The sequence below is a fragment of the Melospiza melodia genome, unplaced genomic scaffold (genome assembly GCF_035770615.1).
Source record: "Melospiza melodia melodia isolate bMelMel2 unplaced genomic scaffold, bMelMel2.pri scaffold_261, whole genome shotgun sequence".
Classification (NCBI taxonomy): domain Eukaryota; kingdom Metazoa; phylum Chordata; class Aves; order Passeriformes; family Passerellidae; genus Melospiza; species Melospiza melodia.
Window position 1 is genome coordinate 55,691 of NW_026948583.1, and position 23,725 is coordinate 79,415.

The 23,725-nt window shown below is 62.4% G+C and overlaps 1 protein-coding gene across 1 annotated transcript in view; it reads left to right on the plus strand.

The window, feature by feature from the left end:
• Nucleotides 1-8,775, plus strand: part of LOC134433779 (myosin-6-like) — a 29,154-nt gene extending 20,379 nt beyond the window's left edge. The window contains exons 29-38 of the mRNA XM_063182490.1: nt 543-726; nt 792-957; nt 1,038-1,162; nt 1,255-1,563; nt 2,624-2,827; nt 3,738-3,863; nt 4,493-4,768; nt 7,012-7,107; nt 8,331-8,465; nt 8,580-8,775. Of these exons, the coding sequence (XP_063038560.1) occupies nt 543-726; nt 792-957; nt 1,038-1,162; nt 1,255-1,563; nt 2,624-2,827; nt 3,738-3,863; nt 4,493-4,768; nt 7,012-7,107; nt 8,331-8,465; nt 8,580-8,600 (1,642 nt within the window). The 3' untranslated portion in view covers nt 8,601-8,775. The remainder of the gene's footprint in view (nt 1-542; nt 727-791; nt 958-1,037; nt 1,163-1,254; nt 1,564-2,623; nt 2,828-3,737; nt 3,864-4,492; nt 4,769-7,011; nt 7,108-8,330; nt 8,466-8,579) is intronic.
• Nucleotides 8,776-23,725: the final 14,950 nt, after the last annotated feature.

Below are 23,725 nucleotides of genomic sequence, written 5' to 3' on the forward strand. Positions count from 1 at the left end.
AGCCATCTCCTCATGGGTGGAGCTTCTGGGGCATCAGGGGTGGAGATCACCCACGGGAGAATGTTCTGGAGAAGGTTTTGGAGGAGCCATCTCCTCACGGGTGGAGCTTCTGTGGGGTCAGGGGTGGAGACCATCCACTGGAGAAGGTTCTGGAGGAGGAGAAGTGAGTCTTGTCTCATAGATGGAGATTCTGTGGGGTTGGGGAGGTGGAAACCACTGGAAAATGTTCTGTAGAAGGTTTCAGAGGTTGAGTCACCTCCCTATGGATGTAGCTCCTGTGGGGTCGGGGTGGAGACCACGCACTGGAGAAGGTTCTGGAGGTTTTAGAGGTTGAGTCGTCTCCTCATGGGTGGAGCTCCTGTGGGGTCAGAGGGGTGGAGACCACGCACTGGAGAAAGTCCTGGAGAAGGTCCCGGAGGAGGTAGAGTGCCCTGGAGATGGTGGAGGACATGCAGAGAAGAACCTCAGCCGGTGGCCGGGTGGGAGAAGGTTCGAGCGGCCCCACCCGGCCCGCGGGTGACCGCAGGTGGTCCCTGGGGCAGGAAGAAGCTGGCGCAGCGGCTGCAGGAGGCCGAGGAGGCCGTGGAGGCCGTCAACGCCAAGTGCTCCTCGCTGGAGAAGACCAAGCACCGGCTGCAGAACGAGATCGAGGACCTGATGGCCGACGTGGAGCGGTCGAACGCGGCTGCCGCCGCCCTGGACAAGAAGCAGAGGAACTTCGACAAGGTGGGGCAGGGTGGGGTGGCTGGGCGGCGCCAGGTGGCCGTGGGGTGACACCTGGCCGTCCCCAGGTGTTGGCCGAGTGGAAGCAGAAGTTCGAGGAGTCTCAGACGGAGCTGGAGGCGTCCCAGAAGGAGGCCAGGGCCCTCAGCACCGACCTCTTCAAGCTGAGGAACATCTACGAGGAGTCCCTGGAGCACCTGGAGACCTTCAAGAGGGAGAACAAGAACCTCCAAGGTGACACCGCGGGTCCCCTCCGCCCGCCTGGGCGCTCCCCGCCCGTTCCCGCGGGCTCTGACGGGGTCTCGCCCGGGCAGAGGAGATCTCGGACCTCACGGAGCAGCTCGGCGCCGGCAACAAGTCCGTCCACGAGCTGGAGAAGGCCCGCAAGCAGCTGGACGCCGAGAAGCTGGAGCTCCAAGCCGCTCTGGAAGAGGCCGAGGTGGATCGAGCCCCGTCCCACCCCATCCCTATGTTCTCCTGGTGGGACGCCCACGCTCCTGTGGTCCTCAAGGTGCCGCGTGTCCTCCCCAGGCCTCCCTGGAGCACGAGGAGGGGAAGATCCTGAGGGCGCAGCTGGAGTTCAGCCAGGTGAAGGCCGAGTACGAGCGGAAGCTGGGCGAGAAGGAGGAGGAGATGGAGCAGGCGAAGCGCAACCACCTGCGCGTGGTGGAGTCGCTGCAGACCTCGCTGGACGCCGAGACGCGGAGCCGCAACGAGGCCCTCAGGCTCAAGAAGAAGATGGAGGGCGACCTCAACGAGATGGAGATCCAGCTCGGCCACGCCAACCGCGGCGCCAACGAGGCCCAGAAGCAGGTCAAGGCTCTGCAGGGCTACCTGAAGGTACCTGTCCATGAGGACACAGAGGGCTTGGAGGTGCCTGAAGGTACCTGTCCATGTGGTGTGGAGGGCTTGGAGGTGCCTGAAGGTAACTGTCCTGAAGGTACCTGTCCTGAAGGTACCTGTCCATGGGTAGGAGGTGCCTGAAGGTACCTGTCCATGTGGTGTGGAGGGCTAGGAGGTGCCTGAAGGTACCTGTCCATGTGGTGTGGAGGGGTTGGAGGTGCCTGAAGGTACCTGTCCCTGTGGTGTGGAGGGCTAGGAGGTGCCTGAAGGTGCCTGTCCATGAGGACATAGAGGGGTTGGAGGTGCCTGAAGGTCCCACAGGGAGATGGAAGTGTAGGAGGTACCTGAAGGTTCCATGAGGACATAGAGGGGTTGGAGGTGCCTGAAGGTCCCACAGGGAGATGGAAGTGTAGGAGGTACCTGAAGGTTCCATGAGGACATGAAGGTGTAGGAGGTGCCTGAAGGTCCCACAGGGACATGGAGGAGCAGGAGATACCTGGAGATCCCACTGGGACATGGAGGTGCAGGAGGTACCTGGAGGTTCCACAGGGACATGGAGGAGTAGGAGGTAGCCAAAAGTTCCTTTCTGTGGGGACATTGAGGTCCTGAAGGTCCCACGGGGACATGAAGGTGCAGGAGGTACCTGAAGGTCCCTGTCCGTGGAGACCTTGGGCTGTTGGAGGTCCCACCGCCTAATAGGGGTGGTTTGATGGACACACTACCCCATGTCTGGGTGGACCCACCACCCCATGGCTGGATGGACCCACCACCCCTTCCCACCACACCATGGATGGGTGAACCCACCACCCCTTCCCACCACCCCATGTCCGGGTGGACCCACCACCCCTTCCCACCACCCCATGTCCGGGTGGACCCACCACCCCATGGCCGGATGAACCCACCACGCCACGTCCGGGTGGACCCACCAGCCCTTCCCACCACCCCATGTCCGGGTGGACCCACCACGCCATGGCTGGGTGGACCCACCACCCCATGGCCAGGTGGACCCACCACGCCACGTCCAGGTGGACCCACCAGCCCTTCCCACCACCCCCAGGACACACAGCTGCAGCTGGACGACGCGGCGAGGGTCGGGGAGGACCTGAAGGAGAACGTGGCCATGGTGGAGCGCAGGAACGCCCTGCTGCAGTCCGAGCTGGAGGAGCTCCGCGCCGTGGTGGAACAGACCGAGAGGGGCCGGAAATTGGCCGAGCAGGAGCTGATCGAGGCCAGCGAGAGGGTCCAGCTCCTCCACTCGCAGGTGAGACCTCACCTGCCCACCAGGAGAGGGGCCACCTCCATCCAGGGCTGCTCCAGCCCAGGAGAAACAGCTCTGGTGGCTTGGCTGGGGAGATCAAGGTGGCTCAGGGTGGTGCAGACCCAACATCTCCTCCTTCTCCTCAAGGGTCGGTCCAGAGGAGGTTGGGTTGGTCTAAAGAAGGTCCAAGGAGGGTTGGGTTGGTCTGGAGAAGATCTGGTGGAGAAAGACCAACTCTTGCTGGAGACCCCCAAGATGTCTCCAGTTGACCTGGACCCAACAGTGCCACCTTCTCCTGAAGGCCTCAGGAGGGTTGGGTTGGTCTGGAGGAGGTTGGCTTGGTCTAAAGAAGGTCCAGGGAGGGTTGGGTTTGGTTGGAGGAGGTTGAGTTGGTCCATGGAAGGTCTGGTTGGATTGGGGTGATGAAGACCAACTCTCACTGAGCTGTAGACCCCCAAGATGCCTCCAGCTGACCCAGACCCAACAGTGCCACCTTCTCCTGAAGGTCTCAGGAGGATTGGGCTTGTCTGGAGAAGTTTGGGTGGGTCTAAAGAAGGTCCAAGGAGTGTTGAGTTGGTCTGGAGAAGATGTGGTGGAGAAAGACCAACTCTTGCTGAGCTGGAGACCCCCACGATGTCTCCATCTGACCCAGACCCAACAGTGCCACCTTCTCCTGAAGGCCTCAGGAGGGTTGGGTTGGTCTGGAGGAGGTTGGCTTGATCCATGGAAGATCCAAGGAACATTTGGTTGGTCTGCAGAAGGGCGGTGTCCATTTTTGTGCTGTGCTGCCAAGATCTCCAGAAGATCTTTCATCCCGTGGAGATACAGGGGAGTCTCCAAGGCCTGTGGGGACTGAGGGGTGGGACAGCAGCCCCTGGGCCACCTCCTGAGGTGTCTCCCCGTCCCCCCCCAGAACACCAGCCTCATCAACCAGAAGAAGAAGATGGAGGGTGACATCTCCCAGCTGCAGACAGAGGTGGAAGAGGCCGTCCAGGAGTGCCGGAATGCCGAGGAGAAGGCCAAGAAGGCCATCACCGATGTGAGTGTGGCTGTGGGACCATCACGGGGGCCACCACTGGGGCCACCGCCGGGGCCATCACTGGGGCCATCACTGGGGCCATGACCAGGGTCATCACCAGGGCCATGACCAGGGTCATCACCAGGGCCACCACTGATGCCATCACTGGGGACACCACCAGGGCCACCACTGATACCATCACTGGGGCCACCACCAGGGCCATCACTGGGGCCATGACCAGGGTCATCACCAGGGCCACCACTGAGGTCATCACCGGGGCCACCACCAGGGCTATCACCAGGGCCATCACCGAGGCCACCACTGGGGTCACCACCGGGGCCATGACCAGGGTCATTAGTGAGGCCATCACCATGGTCACCACCGAGGTCACCACCAAGGCCACCGGGGCCATCACTGGGGCCATGACCAGGACCATCACCAGGGCCATCACCAGGGTCATCAGTGGGGCCATCACCAGGGCCATCACCAGGGTCATCAGTGGGGCCACCACCGGGGCCACCACCGGGGCCACCACCGGGGCCACCACCAGGGTCATCACTGGGGCCACCACCGGGGCCACCACCGGGGCCACCACCGGGGCCACCAGGTAGAACGTGCCGTGGACCCCCTGCTTGTCCCTCCGCGGGCAGGCGGCCATGATGGCGGAGGAGCTGAAGAAGGAGCAGGACACGAGCGCGCACCTGGAGCGCATGAAGAAGAACATGGAGCAGACCATCAAGGACCTGCAGCTGCGGCTGGACGAGGCCGAGCAGCTGGCCCTCAAGGGCGGCAAGAAGCAGCTGCAGAAGCTCGAGGGGCGCGTGAGGGAGCTGGAGAACGAGCTGGAGGCCGAGCAGAAGCGCAACGCCGAGAGCGTCAAGGGGCTGCGCAAGTCCGAGCGGCGCGTCAAGGAGCTCAGCTACCAGGTGAGACCATGGAGGTGAGACTCAGGTACCAGGTGAGACCATGGGGGTGGGTCAAGGAGCTCAGCTGCCAGGTGAGACCATGGAGATACCAGGTGAGACCATGGGGGTGGGTCAAGGAGCTCAGGTACCAGGTGAGACCATGGAGATACCAGGTGAGACCATGGAGGTGGGTCAAGGAGCTCAGCTGCCAGGTGAGACCATGGAGGTACCAGGTGAGACCATGGAGGTGGGACCATGGAGGTGAGACCGTGGGGTGGGTCAAGGAGCTCAGCTACGAGGTGAGACCATGGAGATACCAGGTGAGACCACGGGGGTGGGTCAAGGAGCTCAGCTACCAGGTGAGACCATGGAGGTGAGACTCAGGTACCAGGTGAGACCATGGGGGTGGGTCAAGGAGCTCAGCTACGAGGTGAGACCATGGAGATACCAGGTGAGACCATGGAGGTGGGTCAAGGAGCTCAGCTACCAGGTGAGACCATGGAGGTGAGACTCAGGTACCAGGTGAGACCATGGGGGTGGGTCAAGGAGCTCAGGTACCAGGTGAGACCATGGAGGTGAGACTCAGGTACCAGGTGAGACCATGGAGGTGGGTCAAGGAGCTCAGGTATCAGGTGAGACCATTGCGGTGAGACCACGGGGGTGAGACCATGGGGGTGGGTCAAGGAGCTCAGCTACCAGGTGAGACCATGGAGGTGAGACTCAGGTACCAGGTGAGACCAGAGAGGTGGGACCATGGGAGTGAGACCAAAAAGGCGAGACCATGGGGGTGGGTCAAGGAGCTCAGGTATCAGGTGAGACCATGGGGGTGAGACCATGGGGATGAGAGGCAGGTACCAGGTGAGACCATGGAGGTGCGACCATGAGGGTGGGTCAAGGAGCTCAGCTACCAGGTGAGACCATGGGGGTGAGACTCAGGTACCAGGTGAGACCAGGGAGGTGGGACCATGGGAGTGAGACCACAGAGGCGAGACCATGGAGGTGGGTCAAGGAGCTCAGGTACCAGGAGAGGGTCAGGTGAAAACACCTGAGTGGATCATGGAGATCAGGTGCCAATGAGACCATTGAGGTGGGTCACGGAACTCAGCCACCAGGTGACACCACCAGATGGGTCAGGGAGCCCAGACACAGGTGAGATGGTTGAGTTAGGTCAAACTCAATCACAGGTGTGACCATTGAGGTGGGTCATGGAGCTCAGCCAGCAGGTGACACCACCAGGGTGGGTCATGGAGATCACATGAGACCATGGAGGTGGGTCATGGAGATCACATGAGACCATTGAGGTGGGTCATGGAGCTCAGCCAGCAGGTGACACCACCTGGCTGGGTCATGGAGATCACATGAGACCATGGAGGTGGCTCATGGAGATTAGATGCGACCATGGAGGTGGCTCATGGAGCTCAGCCAGCAGGTGACACCACCAGGGTGGGTCATGGAGATCACATGAGACCATTGAGGTGGGTCATGGAGCTCAGCAACCAGGTGACACCACCTGGGTTAGTCATGGAGATTAGATGAGACCATGGAGGTGGGTCATGGAGATAGATGAGACCATGGAGGTGGCTCATGGAGCTCAGCCAGCAGGTGGCACCACCTGGCTGGGTCATGGAGATCACATGAGACCATGGAGGTGGCTCATGGAGCTCAGCCAGCAGGTGGCACCACCAGGGTGGGTCATGGAGATCACATTAGACCATTGAGGTGGGTCATGGAGCTCAGCCAGCAGGTGACACCACCAGGGTGGGTCATGGAGATCACATGAGACCATGGAGGTGGGTCATGGAGATTAGATGAGACCATGGAGGTGGCTCATGGAGCTCAGCCAGCAGGTGACACCACCAGGGTGGGTCATGGAGATAGATGAGACCGTTGAGGTGGCTGATGGAGCTCAGCCAGCAGGTGGCACCACCTGGCTGGGTCAAACTCAGCTACCAGCTGAGGCCACCACAGCATGGCCTCTCTTCAGTCACACCTGTGGGGCATCAAAAATGGGCAGAGATGGTGGCCCCAGGGACGTGGTCAACTCAGAGTGTTGATGGGGTGACCACAAGGACACGGGTGACCCAACACATGGTGGCCACCAGAATAAAGATGACCCAGAACATTCACTGGGCGACCAAAGGGACATGGGTGACACAGGACCTGGTGGCCATGGGGACACAGGAAGTCTCTGGGAAGGGAAACTGAGGCACAGGAGTTGTGTCTGTGCTCTGGTCCAGTGTCCAACCCTGTCCCTGTTCCCCCAGACGGAGGAGGACAAGAAGAACCTGCTGCGGCTGCAGGACCTGGTGGACAAACTGCAGATGAAAGTCAAGGCCTACAAGAGACAGGCGGAGGAGGCGGTGGGTGAACGGGACAGACAGACGGACGGACGGATGGATGGATGGATGGATGGATGGATGGATGGATGGATGATGGATGGATGATGGATGGATGATGGATGGATGGATGATGGATGGATGGATGGATGATGGATGGATGGATGGATGATGGATGGATGGATGATGGATGGATGGATGGATGGATGGATGATGGATGGATGGATGGATGGATGGATGATGGATGGATGGATGGATGGATGGATGGATGGATGGATGGATGATGGATGGATGGATGGATGGATGGATGGATGGATGGATGATGGATGGATGGATGGATGGAGGATGGATGGATGGATGGATGGATGATGGATGGATGGATGATGGATGGATGGATGATGGATGGATGGAGGATGGATGGATGATGGATGGATGGATGATGGATGGATGGATGGATGGATGGATGGATGGATGGATGGATGGATGGATGGATGGCGGATGGATGGATGGATGGATGGATGGATGGATGGATGGATGATGGATGGATGGATGGATGGATGGATGGATGATGGATGGATGGATGATGGATGGATGGATGGATGGCGGATGGATGGATGGATGGATGGATGGATGATGGATGGATGGATGGATGGATGGATGGATGGATGGATGGCGGATGGATGGATGGATGGATGGATGGATGATGGATGGATGGATGATGGATGGATGATGGATGGATGATGGATGGATGGATGATGGATGGATGGATGATGGATGGATGGATGATGGATGGATGATGGATGGATGGATGGATGATGGATGGATGGATGATGGATGGATGGATGGATGGATGGATGGATGGATGGATGGATGATGGATGATGGATGGATGGATGGATGGATGGATGATGGATGGATGGATGATGGATGATGGATGATGGATGGATGGATGATGGATGGATGATGGATGGATGGATGATGGATGGATGGATGGATGGTTGGTAGATGGATGATGGATGGATGATGGATGGATGGATGGATGGATGATGGATGGATGGATGGATGGATGATGGAGCGATGGATGATGGATGGATGGATGGATGGATGGATGGATGGATGGATGGATGGATGGACGGATGGGTGGAAGAGAAGGATGGACAGCCAGACACTTGAAGCCATCTCAGCTGTGAGGTTGGCCAGGGGATGTCCTTCCCTGGCACCAAGCTCCCCGACTCCCGGTCCCTCCAGGAGGAGCAGGCCAACACCAACCTGGCCAAGTTCCGGAAGGCGCAGCACGAGCTGGACGAGGCTGAGGAACGCGCCGACATCGCCGAGTCCCAGGTCAACAAACTGCGGGCCAAGAGCCGCGACATCGGAGCCAAGGTGGGACCTCCTGCCACCTCCTGCCACCTCCTGTCACCTCCTGTCACCTCCTATCACCCCCCCACAGCTGCCCCACAGCCCCTCCTGGACCTTCTCTCTCCTCTCCCGTTTCAGAAGCTGCACGATGAGGAGTGACCCATCCCTATGAAGGACCCGCCATGAGTGACCCACCACCATGAGTGACACCACTGCCACCACGAGGGACACACCATGATGAGAGACGCACCGTGATGAAGGTTCCACCATGATGAAGGTTCCACCATGATGAAGGTTCCACCATGATGAAGGTTCCACCATGATGGAGGTTCCACCGTGATGAAGGTTCCACCATGATGAAGGTTCCACCATGATGAAGGCTCCACCATGATGGAGGTTCCACCGTGACGAAGGTTCCACCATGATGGAGGTCCCGTCATGACAATGACTGACCAACCACAATTATGAGGGTCCCACCACCACCATGAAAGGTCCATCACCCTACCTTGAGGGACTGACCACCATAATGGTCTCCCCATCATGATGAGACCCATGACCACCATGATGAGTGACCTGTGACCACCATGATGAGCGACCTGCCCCTGTGATGAGGGATCCACCATCACCGTGAGGGACCCACCATGTGGCACCATGAAGGACCCCCCCACACCTCAACAGGGGACCTCCCACCATGACGGACCCACAATGATGATGAGATGAACCCACCGCCACCATGATGGACCCACCAGGATGATGAGATGAACCCATCAACACCAAGATGGACCCACAATGATGATGAGATGAACCCACCACCACCATGATGGACCCACAATGATGATGAGATGAACCCACCATGATGGACCCACAATGATGATGAGATGAACCCATCCATGCCAAGATGGACCCACCAGGATGATGATGATAGACCCACCATGATGGACCCACCAGGATGATGAGATGAACCCACCATGATGGACCCACAATGATGATGATGATGGACCCACCACCACCATGATGGACCCACCAGGATGATGAGATGAACCCATCAGCATAAGATGGACCCACAATGATGATGAGATAAACCCACCATGATGAACCCACCACCACCATGATGGACCCACAATGATGATGAGATGAACCCACCATGATGGACCCACAATAATGATGAGATGAACTCACCACCACCATGATGGACCCACAATAATGATGAGATGAACCCACCACCACCATGATGGACCCACAATGATGATGAGATGAACCCACCGCCACCATGATGGACCCACCATGATGATGATGAGATGAACCCACCACCACCATGATGGACCCACCAGGATGATGAGATGAACCCACCATGATGGACCCACCAGGATGATGAGATGAACCCACCACCACCATGATGGACCCACAATGATGATGAGATGAACCCACCATGATGGACCCACCAGGATGATGAGATGAACCCACCATGATGGACCCACAATGATGATGATGATGATGGACCCATCATCACGAGTGACTCCCAACCCCACAGTGGACCTTCCCCCCACCAGTGACACCCCCTCGCCCCTGTCCAAGACAAGGGGACCCCGACGCCATAATTAATTAATTCATTAACGAGCCACAGAAGGGACACAATGTCCCCTCGGCCACCCCACCCCAAAAACACGACCCTGAGCAGCACCAGGTGTGGGACGAGGTTTAATTTGTGGGGCGGGGGGCAGGACCGGGTGGAGAGGGGACAGAGGGGGACAACGGGACAGTGGTGGGGGCGGTGGCCTTCAGCCACCCTCCATGTCGGGGTCTGCAGGAGAAAGAGTTGGAGATGGTGGAGGAGAACCCATCCCACCTAGAGGGGTCCCAGGTGTCCCAGGTGTCCCCAAGTCCACCCCAGGGTCCCCAGTCCCAGCCCAGGGTCCCTCAAGTGTCCCCAAGCCCACCCCAGGGTGTCCCAGGTGTCCTCAACCCCACCCATGGATATCCCAGGTGTCCCCAAGCCCATCCAAGCTTGTCCCCAATCCCATCCAAAGGTGTCCCAGGTGTCCCCACGGCTATCCCAGGTGTCCCCAATCCCACCCAAAGGTGTCCCAGGTGTCCCCAAGCCCATCCAAGCTTGTCCCCAACCCCACCCGAAGGTGTCCCAGGTGTCCCCACGGCTATCCCAGGTGTCCCCAAGCCCACCCCAGGGTGTCCCAGGTGTCCCCAATCCCACCCAAAGGTGTCCCAGGTGTCCCCAAGCCCACCCCAGGGTGTCCCAGGTGTCCCCAAGCCCATCCAAGCTTGTCCCCAATCCCACCCAAAGGTGTCCCAGGTGTCCCCAACCCCACCCCAGGGTGTCCCAGGTGTCCCCAGGCCCATCCAAGCTTGTCCCCAATCCCACCCAAAGGTGTCCCAGGTGTCCCCAAGTCCACCCCAGGGTCCCCAATCCCAGCCCAGGGTCCCTCAAGTGTCCCCAAGCCCACTCCAGGGTGTCCCAGATGTCCTCAACCCCACCCACGGACACCCCAGGTGTCCCCAGGCCCACCCCAGGGTGTCCCAGGTGTCCCCAAGCCCATCCAAGCTTGTCCCCAATCCCATCCAAAGGTGTCCCAGGTGTCCCCACGGCTATCCCAGGTGCCCCCAGTGCCACCCCAGGGTGTCCCAGGTGTCACCAAGCCCATCCAAGCTTGTCCCCAACCCCACCCAAAGGTGTCCCAGGTGTCCCCAACCCCATCCAAGCTTGTCCCCAATCCCATCCAAAGGTGTCCCAGGTGTCCCCACGGCTATCCCAGGTGTCCCCAAGCCCACCCCAAGGTGTCCCAGGTGTCCCCAAGCCCATCCAAGCTTGCCCCCAATCCCACCCAAAGGTGTTCCAGGTGTCCCCACGGCTATCCCAGGTGTCCCCAGTGCCACCCCAGGGTGTCCCAGGTGTCACCAAGCCCATCCAAGCTTGTCCCCAACCCCACCCGAAGGTGTCCCAGGTGTCCCCAGCGCCACCCCAGGGTCCCGCAGGTGTCCCCGGTGTCCCTCACCCTGTCCCGGTGCCACCCGCGTGCGGAAGGTGACGAAGGTGTCGAAGGCGAAGACCAAGGCCAGGAGGAGGCTGAAGGTCTGGGGGGAGGGGAAGGGGGCGTGGCCTGGTCAGAAGGGGGCGTGGCCCGGTCATTCGGGGGCGGGGCTCGGGGAGGGGGCGGGGCTCGGGGACACTCACGAAGGTGGTGGCAGCCAGGGCGTCGCGGGACGAGGCCAAGGCCACCAGGGCCGCCACGAGGAAGATGAGGGTGCCACTGATGGCCCTGAGAAGGTCCTGGGGGGACAGAGCGGGGGGGACACTGTGGGGACATGGGGGACACCAGGGGGACGGGGGGGGTGACAGTGGGGACACCATGGAGGGGACACCACGAGGATGACAAGGGACTTGAAAGGGCCACCATGGAGGACACCATGTGCACATGGCAAGGAGACATGGAGGGGACATCATGGACATGACAAGGGGACATGAAAGGGCCACCATGGATGACACCATGGGGGTGAGAGGGGGACATGGAGGACACCATGGAATGATGACAGGGGGACATGAAAGGGCCACCATGGAGGGGACACCAAGGACATGACAAGGGACATGAAAGGGCCACCATGGAGAACACCATGGGGTGATGAAAAGGGGACATGGAGGGGCCACCATGGAGGCCACCATTAGGATGACAAGGGGACATGGAGGGGACATCATGGACATGACAAGGGGACATGAAAGGGCCACCATGGAGGCCACCATGAGGATGACAACAGACGCGGAAGGGCCACCACGGGGACATGGAGGGGCCTCCGTGGACATGACAAGGGGACATGGAAGGACCATGAGGATGACATGGGAACACAGAGGGGCCACCATGGAGGACACCATGGCGTGATGACAAAGGGACGTGGAGGGGCCACCATGGGGATGACACGGAAACACCAGATGGGCCACCGTGGCAGACATCATGGGGACAGGGAGGGGCCACCATGGACATGACAGGGGACATGAAAGGGCCACCATGGAGGACACCATGGGGATGACAAGGGGACATGGAGGGGACATCATGGAGGCCACCATGAGGATGACAAGGGGACATGGAGGGGCCACCATGGACATGACAAGGGACACGAAAGGGCCACCATGGAGGACACCAGGAACATGGCAAGGGGACAGGGAGGGCCACCATGGACATGACAGGGGACATGGAAGGGCCACCATGGAGGACACCAGGAACATGGCAAGGGGACAGGGAGAGGCCCCCATGAGAATGATGACACGGGGACATGGAGGGGCCACCACTGTCCCCGTTTGTCCCCATCTGTCCCCGTCTGTCCCCGTCTGTCCCAGTTTGTCCCTGTTTGTCCCCGTCTGTCCCCGTCTGTCCCCGTCTGTCCCCATTTGCCTGGTTTGTCCCCGTCTGTCCCCATTTGTCCCCGTCTTTCCCCGTCTGTCCCCGTCTGTCCCCATTTGCCTGGTTTGTCCCCGTCTGTCCCCATTTCTCCCTGTCTGTCCCCGTCTGTCCCCGTTTGTCCCAGTTTGTCCCCATTTGTCCCCATTTGTCTCCATCTGTCCCCATTTGCCCCAGTTCATCCCCGTCTGTCCCCATCTGTCCCCATTTGTCCCCATTTGCCCCATCTCTCCCAGTTCATCCCCATCTGTCCCCATTTGCCCCAGTTTGTCCCAGTTTGTCCCCATTTGCCCCAGTTCGTCCCCGTGTGTCCCCGTCTGTCCCCATTTGTCCCAGTTCATCCCCATCTGTCCCCATCTGTCCCCATTTGCCCCAGTTCATCCCAGTCTGTCCCCATTTCTCCAGTTTGTCCCCATCTGTCCCCATTTGCCCCAGTTTGTCCCCATCTCTCCCCATCTGTCCCCATCTGTCCCCATTTGTCCCTGTCTGTCCCAGTTCATCCCCATCTGTCCCCATTTGCCCCAGTTTGTCCCCGTGTGTCACCGTTTGTCCCCGTGTGTCCCCGTCTGTCCCCATTTGTCCCAGTTCATCCCCGTGTGTCCCCGTCTGTCCCCATCTGTCCCAGTTCATCCCCATCTGTCCCCATCTGTCCCCATTTGCCCCAGTTCATCCCAGTCTGTCCCCATTTGCCCCAGTCTGTCCCCGTGTGTCCCCGTGTGTCCCCGTCTGTCCCAGTTCATCCCAGTCTGTCCCCATCTGTCCCCAGTTTGTCCCCGTGTGTCCCCGCGGGTACCAGGCAGGTGCCGTAGCCCGGGGGCAGCCGGGGGGGGTCCCTGAGCAGGAGCCCCCCCAGAGCCGCCGCCCCCGCCAGGGTCTGGAGCAGCGCCGGGGCCAGGCTGGGGGGCGCGGGGGGGCACAGCAGGGCCACCACCCCCACGGACAGCACCTGGGGACATAAAGGGGACACAGGGGTGACAACAGTGCCACCACCCCCACGGAGAGCGCCTGGGGACACAGGGGACACACAGAGGGTCATGGGGGTGACAGCAGCGCCGGGGCCAGGCTGGGGGGCGCGGGGGGGCACAGCAGGGCCACCACCCCCACGGAGAGCACCTGGGGGGACACAGGGGACACACAGAGGGTCACAGAGGGGACAGCAGGGCCACCACCCCCACGGACAGTGCCTGGGGACACAGGGGACATTCAGGGGTCACAGAGGGTCACACAGGGGACAGCAGGGCCACCACCCCCACGGAGAGCGCCTGGGGACAGAGGGGACACACAGAGGGTCATGGGGGTGACAGCAGCGCCGGGGCCAGGCTGGGGGGCGCGGGGGGGCACAGCAGGGCCACCACCCCCACGGAGAGCGCCTGGGGACACAGAGGGGACACACAGAGGGTCACAGAGGGGACAGCAGGGCCACCACCCCATGGATGGCACCTGGGGACAGAGGGACACACACAGGGTCATGGAGGGGACACAGAGGGGACAGCAGCGCCACCACCCCCACGGACAGCGCCTGGGGACACAGGGGACATTCAGGGGTGACAACAGTGCCACCAGCCCCCTGAACAGCACCTGGGGGGCACAGCAGGGCCACCACCCCCACGGACAGCGCCTGGGGACACAGAGGGGACATTCAGGGGTGACAACAGTGCCACCAGCCCCTGAACAGCGCCTGGGGGACAGCAGGGCCACCACCCCCACGGACAGCGCCTGGGGACAGAGGGGACATTCAGGGGTGACAACAGTGCCACCACCCCCTGAACAGCGCCTGGGGACACAGGGGACACACAGGGGTGACAGCAGGGCCACCACCCCCACGGACAGCACCTGGGGACAGAGGGACACACAGAGGGTCATGGGGGGGACACAGAGGGCACAGCAGCGCCACCACACCCACGGAGAGCGCCTGGGGACAGAGGGGACACACAGAGGGTCACAAAGGGGTCACAGAGGGGACAGCAGGGCCACCACCCCCTGAACAGCACCTGGGGGGACAGCAGGGCCACCACCCCCCGGAGAGCGCCTGGGGACAGAGGGGACACACAGAGGGTCACAGAGGGGACACAGAGGGGCCAGCAGGGCCACCACCCCCACGGACAGCACCTGGGGACATAAAGGGGACACACAGAGGGTCATGGAGGGGACAGCAGGGCCACCACCCCATGGATGGCACCTGGGGACATAAAGGGGACACACAGGGTAATGGAGGGGACACAGAGGGGACAGCAGGGCCACCACCCCCACGGAGAGCGCCTGGGGACACAGAGGGGACATTCAGGGGTGACAGAGGGGTGACAACAGTGCCACCACCCCACGGAGAGCGCCTGGGGACAGAGGGGACACATGGGGGTCACAGAGGGGACAGCAGGGCCACCACCCCCATGGACAGCGCCTGGGGACATTCAGGGGTCACAAGGGTGACAGCAGGGCCACCACCCCCCCAGACAGCGCCTGGGGACAGAGAGGGGACACAGGGGTGACACAGGGGACACAGAGGGGACACAGAGGGGACAGCAGCGCCACCACCCCCCCGGACAGCGCCTGGGGGGACAGAGGGGACACACAGAGGGTCATGGAGGGGGACACAGGGGTGACAGCAGTGCCACCACCCCTGGATGGCACCCGGGGACACAGAGGGGACACAGAGGGGTCACAGAGGGGTCACAGGGGTGACAGCAGTGCCACCACCCCTGGATGGCACCTGGGGGGACACACGGGGTCACAGAGGGGACACAGAGGGGACAGCAGCGCCACCACCCCGTGGATGGCACCTGGGGACAGAGGGGGCACAGGGAGGACAGGAGTGCCACCACCCCCTGCATGGCACCAGTGCTCCCAGTTTGCCATCCCAGTGCTCCCAGTATCCCCAGTATCCCATCCCAGTATCCCCAGTTTGCCCAGTTTGTCGTACCAGCTCCCCCAGTATTCCCAGTATCCCCAGTTTGCCGTACCAGTATCCCATCCCAGTTTGCCGTACCAGTTCCCCCAGTATCCCCAGTTTGCCATCCCAGTATCCCCAGTATCCCCAATTCTCCCAGTTTGCCCAGTTTGCCGTACCAGCTCCCCCAGTATCCCATCCCAGTATCCCCAGTATGCCCTCCCAGTTCTCCCAGTTTGCCCAGTTTGCCGTACCAGTTCCCCAGTATGCCCAGTTTACCATCCCAGTATCCCAGTATCCCCAGTATCCCATCCCAGTATCCCCAGTATCCCATCCCAGTATCCCCAGTATCCCCAGTATCCCATCCCAGTTCCCCCAGTATGCCCAGTTTGCCATCCCAGTTCTCCCAGTTCTCCCAGTTTGCCCAGTTTGCCGTACCAGCTCCCCCAGTATCCCCAGTTCTCCCAGTATCCCCTCCAGTTCTCCCAGTATCCCCAGTATCCCCAGTTTGCCGTACCAGCTCTCCCAGTACCCCCTCCCAGTTCTCCCAGTATTCCCAGTTTGCCCAGTTTGCCGTACCAGCTCCCCCAGTTCTCCCAGTATTCCCAGTTTGCCCAGTTTGCCGTACCAGCTCCCCCAGTTCTCCCAGTATTCCCAGTTTGCCCAGTTTGCCGTACCAGCTCCCCCAGTTCTCCCAGTATTCCCAGTTTGCCCAGTTTGCCGTACCAGCTCCCCCAGTTCTCCCAGTATTCCCAGTTTGCCCAGTTTGCCGTACCAGTTCCCCCAGTATCCCATCCCAGTATCCCCAGTATCCCCAGTTTGCCGTACCAGTATCCCCAGTATCCCCAGTATGCCCAGTTTGCCGTACCAGTTCTCCCAGTATGCCCAGTTTGCCATCCCAGTATCCCCAGTATGCCCAGTTTGCCATCCCAGTATCCCCAGTATGCCCAGTTTGCCGTACCAGTATCCCCAGTATCCCCAGTATGCCCAGTTTGCCGTACCAGCTCCCCCAGTATCCCATCCCAGCATCCCCAGTATCCCCAGTATCCCATCCCAGTATCCCCAGTATCCCATCCCAGTATTCCCAGTATTCCCAGTCTGCCGTACCAGTTCCCCCAGTATCCCATCCCAGTATCCCCAGTTTGCCCAGTTTGCCGTACCAGTATGCCCAGTTTGCCCAGTTTGCCATCCCAGTTCCCCCAGTATGCCCAGTATCCCCAGTTTGCCGTACCAGTATGCCATCCCACTATCCCCAGTATGCCCAGTTTGCCGTACCAGTTCCCCCAGTATCCCATCCCAGTATTCCCAGTATCCCCTCCCCGTTCTCCCAGTATCCCCAGTATGCCCAGTTTGCCATCCCAGTATCCCCTCCCAGTTCTCCCAGTATCCCCAGTATGCCATCCCAGTATCCCCTCCCAGTATCCCCAGTATCCCCAGTTTGCCGTACCAGTTCCCCCAGTATGCCCAGTTTACCATCCCAGTATCCCCAGTATTCCCAGTTCTCCCAGTTTGCCGTACCAGCTCCCCCAGTTCTCCCAGTTCCCCCAGTTTGCCCAGTTTGCCATAGCAGCTCCCCCAGTTCTCCCAGTATTCCCAGTTTGCCCAGTTTGCCGTACCAGCTCCCCCAGTTCTCCCAGTATTCCCAGTATGCCCAGTTTACCATCCCAGCTCCCCCAGTTCTCCCAGTATCCCCAGTATCCCCAGTATCCCCAGTTTGCCGTACCAGTTCCCCCAGTATGCCCAGTTTACCATCCCAGTATCCCCCAGTATCCCATCCCAGTATCCCCCAGTATCCCATCCCAGTATCCCCAGTATCCCCAGTATCCCCAGTATCCCCAGTATCCCCAGTTTGCCGTACCAGCTCCCCGGCCAGCAGCAGCCCCCGGGGCGTTCTCAGCGCCCCCGGCTCCCAGAGCCCCGGCGGCTCCGCCTGCCCCATCGGGGGGGGGTCCCGGGGGTCCCGGGGGTCTGAGAGGGGGTCCCGGGGGGTCTGAGGGGTGTCCTGGGGGGTCCTCAGGGGGGTCCCGGGGGGTCTGAGGGGGGTCTGGGGGGGTCCTGGGGGTCCTCAGGGGGGCTCAGGGGGTCCGGGGAGGTCTCAGGGGGGTCCCGGGGGGTCTGAGGGGGGTCCCGGGGGTCCTGGGGGTCCTCAGGGGGCTCGGGGTCCTCAGGGGGGCTCGGGGGATCTGAGGGGGTTCGGGGGGTCTGAGGGGGTCCTGGGGATCTGAGGGGGCTTGGGGGGTCCTGGGGGTCCTCAAGGGGGCTCGGGGGGTCCTGGGGGTCTGAGGGGGGTCCCGGGGATCCTCAGGGGGGCTCGGGGGGTCTGAGAGGGGCCTGGGGGTGTCCCGGGGGTCCTGGGGGTCCTCAGGGGGTCCCAGGGGGTCCAGGGGGGGGTTCTGGGGGGTCCCGGGGGGGTTCTGGGGGGTCCCGGGGGGGTCTCGACGGGGGTCCCGAGGGGGGTCCCGGGGGGGTCCCGGGGCGTTCTGGGGGTCCCGGGGGGGTCCCGGGGGGGGTTCTGGGGGTCTTGGGGATGTTCGGGGGGTCCCGGGGGGTTCTGGGGGTCCCGGGGGGTTCTGGGGTCCCGGGGGGCTCTGGGGATGTTCTGGGGGTCCCGGGTGGGTCCCGAGGGGGGTCCCGGGGGGTTCTGGGGGTCCCGGGGATGTTCGGGGGGTCCCGGGGGGTTCTGGGGGTCCCGGGGGGTTCTGGGGGTCCCGGGGATGTTCGGGGGGTCCCGGGGGGCTCTGGGGGTCCCGGGGGGTTCTGGGGGTCCCGGGGGGGTCCCGGGGGGTTCTGGGGATGTTCGGGGGGTCCCGGGGGGTTTCTGGGGGTCCCGGGGGGCTCTCTGGGGATCCCTGCGGGGCTGGGGGAGGGGCAGAGATTGGGGGGGGGGGGGGGAGGGGACACACACGTGGGTGCCCCCCCCCCCCCCTCCCGCCCCTCCCCCCCCCCCCCGTGGTGACAGGCACGGGCGGGACCGAAGGGACAAAGGGACACAGGGACACAGGGACAAAGGGACACAGGGACACAGGGACAAAGGGACAAAGGGAGCCTGTTGGGGACACTGGGAGGGACTGGGGGGGACTGGGAGGGAACTGGGATGGACTGGGAGGGGACTGGGATGGACTGGGAGGGACTGGGATGGACTGGGATGGACTGGGGGGGACTGGGAGGGACTGGGAGGGACTGGATGGACTGGGATGGACTGGGGGGGACTGGGAGGGACTGGGAGGGACTGGGATGGGACTGGATGGGACTGGGATGGACTGGGAGGGACTGGGAGGGAACTGGGAGGAACTGGGATGGGACTGGGGGACACTGGGGGGGACTGGGAGGGACTGGGAGGGAACTGGGAGGGACTGGGAGGGACTGGGGGGCACTGGGAGGGACTGGGAGGGACTGGGAGGGACTGGGAGGGACTGGGATGGACTGGGATGGGACTGGGGGGGACTGGGATGGGACTGGGAGGGAACTGGGAGGGACTGGGAGGGACTGGGATGGGACTGGGATGGGACTGGGGGGGACTGGGAGGGACTGGGAGGGAACTGGGAGGGACTGGGAATGGACTGGGAGGGACTGGGAGGGACTGGGAATGGACTGGGAGGGACTGGGAGGGACTGGGATGGGACTGGGAGGGACTGGGATGGACTGGGAGGAGCTGGGAGGGAACTGGGAGGGAACTGGGAGGGACTGGGAGGGACTGGGAGGGACTGGGAGGGACTGGGATGGACTGGGATGGGACTGGGGGGGACTGGGATGGGACTGGGAGGGAACTGGGAGGGACTGGGAGGGACTGGGATGGACTGGGATGGGACTGGGATGGGACTGGGGGGGACTGGGAGGGACTGGAGGGAACTGGGAGGGATGGGAATGGACTGGGAGGGACTGGGAGGGACTGGGAATGGACTGGGAGGGACTGGGAGGGACTGGGATGGGACTGGGAGGGACTGGGATGGACTGGGAGGAGCTGGGAGGGAACTGGGAGGGAACTGGGAGGGACTGGGAGGGACTGGGAGGGACTGGGAGGGAACTGGGAGGGACTGGGAGGGACTGGGATGGGGACTGGGAGGAACTGGGGGGGACTGGGATGGGACTGGGATGGGACTGGGAGGGACTGGGAGGGAACTGGGATGGACTGGGAGGGACTGGGGGGGGGTCTGGGAACTGGGGGAGCTTCTGGGTGGGCCCTGGGCGCATACTGGGATTGACTGGGAGGCAGCTGGGACGCACTGGGGGCGGGACTGGGAACTGCTGGAAGGGCTTAAGGCGCAAACTGGGATTGACTGGGAGGGACTGGGAGAGACTGGGGGACAACTGGGACAGGCTGGGGAGGGACTGGGAGTGACTGGGAGGATGTACTGGGATCGACTGGGAGCTGAGAGGATGTGCTGGGATACACTGGGAGTGACTGGGAGGCTATACTGGGATATACTGGGAGTGACTGGGAGGCTATACTGGTATGTACTGGGGGTGACTGGGAGCAGTCGGGGAGTGGCTGACAGGAAACTGGAGGGTACTGGGAGGTACTGGGAGCCTGCAAGGAGTGAGAGGAGTGTGAGTAACTGGGAAGCACTGGGGAGCAACTGGGAGCACTGGGGAGCAACTGGGAGCACTGGGAGCAGAGCCCCTCCAGACACTCCCAACACTCCCAGTGCTCCCAGTGCCTCCCAGTTCCCTCCCAGTGCCTCCCAGTTCCCTCCCAGTCCCCCCCAGTCCCCTCCCAGTCCCCTCCCAGTCCATTCCAGTTTGGTCTCAGTCCATTCCAGTGCCTCCCAGTCCCTCCCAGTATATCCTCTCAGCTCCCAGTATATCCCAGTATAGCCTACTATATCCCAGTATAGCCTACTATATCCCAGTATATGCCAGTATATGCCAGTATATGCCAGTATATCCCAGTATAGCCTCTCAGCTCCCAGTATAGCCCAGTATATCCCAGTAAATCCCAGTATATCCTCTCAGCTCCCAGTCCCATCCCAGTCCCTCCCAGTCCATCCCAGTCCATTCCCAGTCCATTCCCAGTCTCTCTCAGTCGGTCCCAGTCCATCCCAGTCCATCCCAGTCAGTCCCAGTTTGGTCCCAGTCCCTCCCAGTCGGTCCCAGTTTGGTCCCAGTTCATCCCAGTCCCCCTCCAGTCCCTCCCAGTCGGTCCCAGTTTGGTCCCAGTTCATCCCAGTCCCCCTCCAGTCCCTCCCAGTCGGTCCCAGTTTGGTCCCAGTCCCTCCCAGTCCCTCCCAGTCCATCCCAGTCCCTCCCAGTCCATTCCCAGTCCATTCCCAGTCCCTCCCAGTCCCTCCCAGTCCATTCCCAGTCCCTCCCAGTCCCTCCCAGTCCCTCCCAGTCCCTCCCAGTCCCTCCCAGTCCCTCCCAGTTTGGTCCCAGTCGGTCCCAGTCGGTCCCAGTTTGGTCCCAGTCCCTCCCAGTCCCTCCCAGTTTGGTCCCAGTCCCTCCCAGTCGGTCCCAGTTTGGTCCCAGTCCCTCCCAGTCCATCCCAGTCGGTCCCAGTCGGTCCCAGTTTGGTCCCAGTTCCTCCCAGTTTATCCCAGTTTGGTCCCAGTTTGGTCCCAGTTTGGTCCCAGTTTGGTCCCAGTCCCTCCCAGTCCATCCCAGTCCCTCCCAGTCCATCCCAGTCCCTCCCAGTCCCTCCCAGTCCATCCCAGTCGGTCCCAGTCGGTCCCAGTTTGGTCCCAGTCCCTCCCAGTTTATCCCAGTTTGGTCCCAGTTTGGTCCCAGTTTGGTCCCAGTCCCTCCCAGTTTGGTCCCAGTCCATCGCAGTCGGTCCCAGTCGCTCCCAGTTTGGTCCCAGTCCCTCCCAGTTTATCCCAGTTTGTCCCTGGGTCCCTGCTGGGGGTGGGGGAGGGGCGGGGACGCCCTAAATAACCCGGGGGGGGGAGGGGGAGGGGCTGGCCCGGGGCCCGAGAGCGGCTAAAAATAGCCCGGGGGGGGTCACGTGACCCCGGGAGGGGAAGGGGGGGGACACACCGGGGGGGGGGGGGGGAGGGGAGGGGAGCGGCACCGGGACCCCGCAGGTAACGGGGGAGGGGACATTGGGGGGGGGGGACACGGGATTGGGGACACCTGGGGGACACCAGGGGACACCTGGGGGCTCACAGGGCTGGGATTGGGGACACGGGGGACACCAGGGAGGGGGACACGGGACTGGGGACACCTGGGGGACACCTGGGGGGACACGGGGAGGGGACACCTGGGGGGACACCTGGGGACACGGGATTGGGGACACCTGGGGGGACATGGGGAGGGGACACGGGATTGGGGACACGGGATTAGGGACACGTGGGGGGACACGGGGAGGGGACACCTGGGGGGACACCTGGGCACACGGGATTGGGGACCTGGGGGACACCTGGGGACACCTGGGGGCTCACAGGGCTGGGATTGGGGACCCGGGGGACGCCAGGGAAGGGGACACGGGATTGGGGACACGGGGAGGGGACACCTGGGGGGACACGGGATTGGGGACCTGGGCGACACCTGGGGACACGGGGATTGGGGACACGCGGATTGGGGACACCTGGGAGGACACCTGGGGACACTTGGGGGGGGGACAATTGGGGACACCTGGGGACACGGGATTGGGGACACCTGGGGGACACCTGGGGACACTTGGGGGGGGACAACTGGGGACACCTGGGGACACGGGGCTGGGACTGGGGACACCAGGAGGGGACCTGGAACTGGGGACACTTGGCGGCTTTGGGGGGACATGGGGACGGGACACGGGATTGGGGACACCCGTAGGGGACACGGGGTTGGGGACATTGGGGGGACACTGGGTTGGGATTGGGGACAGCTGGGGACATGGGGGGGGGGGGGACGACACGGGCCTGGGGACACGGGGCTGGGATCGGGGACACCTGGAGGGGACACGGGGTTGGGGACACCTGGGGGGACACGGGGCTGGGACTGGGGACACCTGGGTTTGGGGACACGAGATTGGGGACACCTTGGTTTGGGGACACCTGGAGGGGACGTGGAACTGGGGACACTGGGCTGGGGCTGGGGACAACAGCGGGGACACACACGGCTGGGGACACCTGGGGACACGAGGGGGGGATTGGGGGCACCTGGAGGGGACATGGGGAGGGGACCTGGGGGACACTGGGGGGGTACCTGACACTCCCCGTGTCCCCCCCACAGTGTCCCATGGTGTCCCCAGTCCCACTGGGGTTGGGGACACCATGGGACACTGCAGGGGGACACAGAATTGGGGACACTGGGCCGGGATTGGGGACACCTGTGGGGGACACGGGGCTGGCATTGGGGACACGGGGTTGGGGACACCTGGAGGGACACGGGGCTGGGACTGGGGACAGCTGGAGGGGACACAGAGTTGGGGACCTGGGGGACACACGGGGCTGGGATTGGGGACATTGGGGACCTGGCGGGCAGCGGGGGGGGACACGGGGTTGGGGACACCTGGAGGGGACACCTGGGGACACGGGACTGGGGACACTGAGCTGGGATAGGAGACACCAGGGGACACGGGGCTGGGACGCCTGGAGGGGACACAGAGCTGGGGACACCTGGGGACACTGGGCTGGGATTGGGGACATTGGCGGGACACAGGATTGGGATTGGGGACACCTGGGGTTGGGGACACGGGGCTGGGATTTGGCAAAATGGGGGGGACACTGGGGGGACACGGGACCGGGATTGGGGACACCTGGGGACAAGGCGGCAGGGACACAGGGTTGGGGACACCTGGGGACACTGGGCTGGGACTGGGGACACCTGGGCGGGACTTGGAACTGGGAACACGGGGCTGGGGACACTGGGGGGACACGGGATTGGGGACACTGGGCTGGGATTGGCGACACTGGGCTGGGATTGGGGACACTGGGAGGGGACACCTGGGGGGACACGGGGCTGGGGACACCTGGGGCTGGGATTGGGGACACTGGGAGGGGACACCTGGGGGACACTGGACTGGGGACACCTGGGGCTGGGATTGGGGACACCTGGGGACACAGGGCCAGGATTGGGGA